The sequence below is a fragment of the Ammodytes marinus genome (genome assembly GCF_949987685.1).
Source record: "Ammodytes marinus genome assembly, chromosome: 9".
Taxonomy (NCBI): domain Eukaryota; kingdom Metazoa; phylum Chordata; class Actinopteri; order Uranoscopiformes; family Ammodytidae; genus Ammodytes; species Ammodytes marinus.
In genome coordinates, this window is record NC_137213.1 from 19,863,020 (window position 1) to 19,871,190 (window position 8,171).

General features: G+C 36.9%; 1 protein-coding gene across 1 annotated transcript; it reads right to left on the minus strand.

Moving 5' to 3' along the window:
- Positions 1–208: 208 nt before the first annotated feature.
- Positions 209–3,340, minus strand: LOC307255131 (phospholipid hydroperoxide glutathione peroxidase-like). The gene is made up of 7 exons (XM_080033761.1): positions 3,259–3,340; positions 2,309–2,403; positions 2,058–2,202; positions 1,654–1,805; positions 1,178–1,202; positions 985–1,044; positions 209–718 (listed from the first exon to the last, which is right to left on the minus strand). The coding sequence occupies exons 1-7, from the start codon at positions 3,325–3,327 to the stop codon at positions 686–688; spliced, it is 579 nt and encodes a 192-aa protein (XP_079889887.1). The 5' UTR covers positions 3,328–3,340; the 3' UTR covers positions 209–685.
- Positions 3,341–8,171: the final 4,831 nt, after the last annotated feature.

Consider the following 8,171-nt stretch of genomic DNA (forward strand, 5'->3'; position numbering starts at 1 on the left):
CTGTCAAGTGGTTCCTCTGTCCCTCTTCTGAATGTCGGTGCCTGACTGCAAGGCTCGCTCCCTTCCACCATGTGTGACTCTATAATTTCATTTTTTTTTTTTTTTTTTTTTTAAATGTTGCATAGTCAACCTATCTCAATCTGAACAAATAGCTATTTGCATTAAAATAAGATAAGCAGATAATAATTCACAAATCCAACAGTTGAGCATTGCTTTGTTTAATTAGGTGGATGTAAATTGACAAATTATCGTCAAAGACAGCATTGATTTTTAAAATTTCATCACATGATGAGTCATGAGTTAGACACAAGTGCAAACATTATCTGTAGCTTTTCAGAAACCTGTGAAATATATGGCATCTTTTGTTCCAACATAAAACTGACACATCAACTTGTCATTCAGAAAGGACTGAACAGGTTTTATATTAAAAGGAATGGCTATATCACAATTGAAATAAATGTGAAGTGCCTCTACTTTGGATAACTGGTAAATGCCCTCTATTATGATCTTATGGGTGTGGTGTCGGTGGGCTCTGGATTTTAGTTGCACGCCAAGTATCATCAGGCCTGCCCTGCCCAAGGTTGGGTTTACGGACAGGCCGTCACTGGTCCAGACACACAAACACACCAATACCCCGAAGACCACAGAAGAGGTCATGAGTCAAAATACATTGCAGACAGTAGTATTATAGGTAGGAAGGCAGGTCCTTCTCCACCACCTGGAAAGAAAAGTAGAAATGTAACTATAACATCACAGAACCATGGGCAGATAGGAACTGTCTACAAAAACCTAAAAATCAACAATGGATTATTAATTATATATATATATATATATATATATATATTGTAAGTGTTCACTAACTCTATATCTACATAAACTTTTATTTATTTTTATCATAATAATGCAACAAATTGCCTGAATAAATTCCAACAGGTGCACAGCAAGCATTGAAATACTATTAAAAACACAGCAAGTTCCACTTACTTTGGGATCATCTGTCGGGCCATATCTTTTCACCACTTCACCTTCTCTATTTATCAGAAACTGTTGAAAAATAAGATGACAATGAATCATATGTAGCTAATGCAGTTGAAGCAAGAGAAGAACAAAATTCTAATTAAATGTCTTTGTTAAAATTTTTTAAAAAAGGCGTGTGTCAACTATATTTGCAAATTACCTTTGTGAAGTTCCATTTGATATTACTGTGGAGTGAGAGAAAAAGTGTATTACAACACATCCTGCAGGCATTACTAAAACGACTGCATCATAACGGCTAGATGTCTCTTGCCATTAAACAGAAGACAACGAAATTGCCAATCATTTTGCAAAAAGAGTTTGAGAGAGTCTGTCACTTGAGAAATTAATTCATAGGATATTCTTATTTCTTCACTAGCAGCCCCTGGTTTATTGCTCCAATAGTAAACCTCTTGTTCTAATGGAAGCGATTTATTTATGTTAATATATGTGTTAAATCGCTCTATATTCATACAGTGATCACTGTACGGTGTGCGCGTTTCCTAACTCCGATCAAAAAACAGGAAACTTTATTCTAACTGAATTACACTGTGTTCACCTAAAGGCAGTTAGTCATATTGTGTATACATCATGAGTATTTTCATTAAATTGATAGAAAAAAATATGACAAGAACTCACTTTCCCAGCATCCCTTTGCCTTTGGGCTGTGCCTTCATCCACTTCCAGAGAGGGTGAGCGTTGTCTCCATTCACTTCAATCTTACTGAAGAGGTCAAACTCGGCATTGTAGCCCTTAGCAAACTCTTTAATCTCTGCATCAGTCCCTGGCTCCTGGATCATTCAAATAATAATAATAATCCAAGTTAGAAAACTAAAAATATTAGCTTTGCAACAGAGACAATACAGTTTCACATGGTATGAATGGAACTAATGAGGAAAAAAGTACAAGAACTCAGCCTCTGTGCTCGTTTGAACGTTGCAAAAATAAGTCAAAAGGTTTATTTTTATTTCACAGAGAAAGAAAGTCTTACATCCTGCCGGATAATAAAACAATTATAATAGTAGTTTCAAACGATTCGTTACCTGCCCTCCAAACTGGTTGCAGGGGAAGCCGAGGATGCGTAAACCGTCCTTAGCGTAGGTGGCGTGCATTGCCGCTAGCTGAGTGTAGTTTACTTTGGTCTTTCCTCATTTAGAGGCTACGTTTACAATGATGCAAACAAACCCTCTGGAAGGCAAAAAACAGTTCACAACAGGTCAAACTGAGAAACTTTAACAAAAACAAAATACAAGTTATTAATTATCCTTTATATGGTTTTAAAATATTATTTCACCTGTATTTCTCAAGAGACTCCTCATTGCCATCAATATCCTTGGCAGAGAACTCATATATTGTCTTGGCACTCTGCCAGTCTCCCACCTGAGCACACTGCATAGAGGAAAAGGAAGAAAGGGAAGTTGTATTATAGCCGAATGGGAGTGATTGAGAAGGACAGGGCTGAAGTCCATGAAAGCAAGCCAAAGGGCACAAGAAGGCGCAAGCCAATAACATACACAAGATGAATCAGATAAATGGGAAAAACAGCAAGGAAGCTAATCCACTTACGCTGTGCACTTAAGCACAGATGTGTCATCAAACGCGTTTGGACATTTTAGATGACATCTTGAATTTACATGCAAAACAGGTTTTGACAATATCCTACTCCTATTGACCTACCTACTTAGGAAAGACAGAACATTAAAAACTAAATGCGTATGTGGTGTGTCGCATTGCATATAAATGAGGGAATGAAAGGATTACTCAGACATGCTGAGAAAGTCCTCCCTAACAGATGTCAATTAACATTACTTGGGCTTTTTGAACATAACCTCATTTTATGATGAGCAGAGATAAGGGCATGTTTATCTTCCCATGTTACATTAGCGCTAACCAGCTTACAACACTAGCCACGCTTTGATAACGGCAAAATAAAAGAGGAAACTGGAGTTCACTTGGCATGACAGTTAGCTGAGTTAAGCTGGAGGGGTAACCATTTAATTGAAATCCGTCCGTATACGTTTAACTGACGCTGATATTAAGCAACGGGCTTTACAAGAAGCTAGCGTAGTAGCTGCATCACCATCGGACACATTTGTCTGTTACACAGCATTTAAAAATAGAAATCCTGACTCTGACCTACATGTTGTTCTTCATACAGGCAACAGCGTACACATGTTCTGTCGGCGGCTGCATGCATACATACATACAGATATATACATATATTGTCGTACTCTAAACACTTACCATACTTCTCGTTACTCCTCTGCTGCACAGTAGACCCAACAACAGTGTCGGTCTCAAGGCGCGCAGCATGGCTGTACAATTGAAAGACTGCTGTCACGTGACCTTTTAACCCCGCCTACGTACTGAGGGACTGGTGCAATGCCGCACTACGCACCTGCCTCCACACGGCGTCAATCATGGCTGATAAAGAAAACTTTCTAGCGATTAGGCTATCTATACAGCTATACTACTACATGTAGCTTAGCAGTTACAGATTCATTTTGAGTAGTTTCTACCAAAAACACCTAAGAGAAATATCTGATTTTTGTGTTCCTAAATGCTCCATTAATGTTGCTTGGCAGTACGTGTAGCCTACATTTTATTTTATTTTATTTTTAATTTTTTTCCATCTATCTTTTTCTGTAAATTGTTGCCAACAACTATGCAATGAGAGTGACCCAAAACTTAACTCATTAACGTTTAACATGTTGTAAATGGCCTTCTGGCTTCAGATGAAATCCATTCACTGAGACTGCACTTATACATGTGACATGTGTTCGAATAGCCTACTTATCATGGATCATGGTAGTTCAGTTTTGGTGCTCTTTGCTCTGAGTGCAGACTTTGATACCGTGGACCATAAATAGCTATTGACAGACTGGAAAAGTGGGTGAAATAACCTGGCACATTTGGCCTTTGACCTCAGTTGGTTCAGATCATATCTCAAAGACAGAGGTTACGTTGTTGCCATTGGTCATTTTAAATCTGAGCAGACCACCATGACATATGCAGCGTAGGCCTATATGAGTGCAATTCAAATTCCTTCAAATACAAAAAGACAAATTAAATAATTGTATTTGGCATTAGGAGAAACTAATAAAAGTTATTGCCAGCTTGATTTAAGTCCTAACGAGAACTGAGCACCTTATTACTCCTGTTCTTAAATATTTAATTTGTCTCCCAGTAACTTATTGATTTCAAAGTGCCGCTGCTAGTTTATAAATCACTCAATAATCCAAAAGTACACTGGATATACTTGAAGAATACAAATCAGGTTCCTTATCTTTAGGAATCAGACCTCATTTTAACTCAAATATTTGTCTATCCCTTATTTATTTTATTATATAGGCTATATATATATTATATTTTAAAATCTAATTTAATACAAACTTGATCATTTTATTCTATTTTTGATTGCTTATTGTTATGTTAAATGCAAATCTGTATTAAAATTGAGGGGCAGTAATATTAGATTTATATGATTCCACTCTGTTGTGTTCTGTAATTGGTTTGTTTAATTATTGTCAAAATGTAAATAAAACACAGGAATGTAAATTGTAAAAAAAAAATACTAGTGAGCAGCAAAAATTAGTTTTGCCCTCTCACCCACTGGCTTGGGAGAACCATGTGATAAGATAACTTGGGGCCTATTGCATTTGACTTGTTGCCTATATATTTGTGTAATTGCTTGGAATGAGTCAGCTGCATCGGAAACATGGGACCTCAACAGAGAACAGGCTGTGAGTGACAGGCTAATGACGCATACTCATTTGCAAGTGTATTCTCTATACTAAAGAGGATTTCGTCATCATATTAACCAATGAGGTTATTTTTTAAAAATTACATTTCCATCCAGTTTTGTTCTTAATGTTGTGTCTTTCTATACGCCCCAAATGAGTCATAACAAATTATTTTCTTTGTCTTTTTTTCTTCACTTCTGTCTATCAGTTAAAATAAATAAGTACAGTTATGATGTGCCAACGCTAAGTAACTATAAAGGCACTGCAGTCTATATAAAATTTTCTTTTCTTTTAGTTACTTGGTATTATAGCATCAACATTTTGTAGCTCATTCATATTCAACCAGATATCAGTTATCAAAGCTGCAGTTGTATTCTTTTTCCAGGAGAGGGCACTATCTGACTGAAGGAAATACTTCTGTGCAGACTTCAAAATATTCTTGCTTTTAGATTCAACATGAAACTGATGTTCAGAAAGTTTCCATCAGCTTAAGAAAGTTACATTTCAATATAATAATCTATGAAGGCAGTTTTACTGATATCTTGTGAGATATATATTATACTGCACAAGATAACTTCTTATCTAAAAGAAACATGTTCAATCTAATCCAGATAAGCGGATCCCTGCACCTTCTGTGGCTCGTATTTGCAATTTATAGTTCAGTTTTTGTAGTTCAAGATGAATACATCTATAAAGGTAGAACATGAGAAACATATTAAGATATCCACAGTCTTGCTGGTGTCTAAAAAGTGATTTGAAACAAACTGACGGTGGGCCGTATGCACTGCACTGTTTGGACCACGTGGGAATACGACTGCCTGGTATAATTAAAGGTGTGCTGGCTGCAAATTAGCTGTTAGTGGAAGCAGTGGGTTGTCTGCCAATAAAACGCACACATGCAAACTGACATGCATATGAAGAGTGTTTGGGTGACGTGACGTGGAGGTAATCTCTTGGCTTAGACGTTTAATTAGGTTTTGACAAAACACAGAATCTGCCATTTACATCCAGTTCAAAACCCCTTATTATATACAGCATAGATGTCCTAGTCAGTGTGCGTGTGCCCTTATTACAATTTATATCAAAGTGTTTCTAGTGTAAAATATAAATAGTCAAATTAATGCATTATCCCTTTGTTTGTGCGTGTGTGTGTGTGCGTGTGCGTGTGTATGTGTGTGTGTTTGTGTGTGTGTGTGTGTTAGCTGCTTCTCTGACTGTATTGTACTGTCAAAGCCTATGTGCAAGAAAGAATAACGTAGCTTCTTTCTGTGCATGTTTTTTTCTATTCAGCTGTACCGAACTAAATCATTGTTTAACTCACTTGAACAGTAGCAAAACAATTACAATATCACTTGTTATTATTAGTAATAGGTTGTGAAACTGAAAGATTAAAAAAAACAAAGACATACAGAAAATGCACACATGCACAGACTCACAAATGCAGCTTTAATTAAAACATGAAGATAAGAAGGTCACACAATGACCTTTCATACTGCTGCACGTACAGTATGTCACCCTTACAACTGTGCAGCAGGCCGCTCTATCATTTGAAAACATAATGTAACATGATTTATTTGTGTATTTGATTTACAGCTATATGGTTGTAATTAATAAACTGCTGATACTTTAGAACATGAATGATTGCATACATTAGGCAAAACACCATTTTAAATTTAAATTCACAATGGTTGAGATCTTTTTTTCAAACGGTAGGAAGCAGCTTTATTGTTTTCATTTTTCTTTACAAACAGTTATATGTGGGCCATACACCAGAGAGCCTGTTAACCCTGGCCAAATGATGATAAATCATATTTGTGGAAAAAGCAGGCTGTAATGAATAGAAAGAGATGGAAAACACAGGAAAACAAACAAGTTACATATTAAAAGAAAAAAACAGTTGCCTAGGAACAACCTCTGCTGAACCTGACTCCCCCAACCACTACCCCCACCCCCACCCCCGCACACACACACACACACACACACACACACACACACACACACACACACACACACACACACACACAGTTATGTGCACCATGGGAGATAAGATCAGATGCTTCAAGAAAAGTTAGGGTTATTTCTCACTGTTCCTAAGCAACAAGTTAGCCGTTTTCTTGCCATTGCCATATCTCTGTTAGTTCCACTGGCTATTAATAGTCAGAAAAAGAAATTAAGACTGCCACAAAACTTTTACAATTTCTTATAAATTCTATTTATATTTAAAAGCAAAGGACAGAGCTAAAATTGGCATCACCTAAGTTTGACCTCTGAAAGTTTTTCTTCTTTGTGGCATACTCTTTTATGTTGGAGTATCAAATGATTTTAATTACCATAACAATTGTTTCCGTAAAATGTCTCATCTATACTGTAGAGTTATGGAAAATGACTCAGTGTTGTTGTGACAATAATCAGTGCAAGCTATTCTCCTAACATCTAACAAATCAATAAACTGTACTGTATATACATTACAAATACATATTTTCAACACATTTACGGAATATTTTACCTACACTGATGGGAATTTAAGATGTTCAATATCAGGGGCCAATATGCTTGCGATCATATCACAGCGCCTTGAGAGGCATATGGATGGTCTCGTAATTATTTTCCAGTACATTGCTTTCACATCAGAATCAAATAACTGAAACGCACCACTGATCTGAACACCTACTCCTCACTGTTGCATGTTTTAAAGTAGTAGTAATGTTACAAAAGGAGAGTAATGAAAACAGATGGCAACCTATATTTACATTTGCACAGTCTTTTACGTTTAACCCGCACATTCTGAGGGGCTTGGTTGGCAAGGCAACAGATTCTGCAGTCTGTTTCCCATGACTGCATCTCAATAGTCCAGATCAGCCTCCTCATCCCTCCATCTTCCTTGAGTGAACACAAGTAAGACCAGGCAGGCATGCCATGTGTTAGACCTTCAGTGTTGAGCTGACAGCCAATTGGCTCAATTCCTACACCCATATCATTCAAATCCCTCCCCAAGATGATTGTAACAGCTACAGTTTTAATCAAATCAAATGGCTCTACAATATATTTGAGCTTAGTTAGATATCTCAGCTTGCCTTACAAGTATGTTCCTATACTTCTCAAACATCATATTTCAAAAGATGATTGAGTATCCTAAACTCTTCTTGAATCCACATTGGCCAAAAATGCACTGATTGCAAGCATCTCTTACACAAGAAATGTTAAAACTCGCATTTACGCGTATTGTCACTGTGGTGATCTCATAATGTTCAGATTAATCAAGGGATTAAGTATTACTTTAAGAGAGATAATTGTTTTACATCTTATACACTTAACCCATTGATGACGGCTGCTGCGCGATGCCACATTGTATCTCCTGCCTGATGCTGCGTCGCGCAGCATTGTTACTTTATCTAATTTTCATGGCGTGCGCAA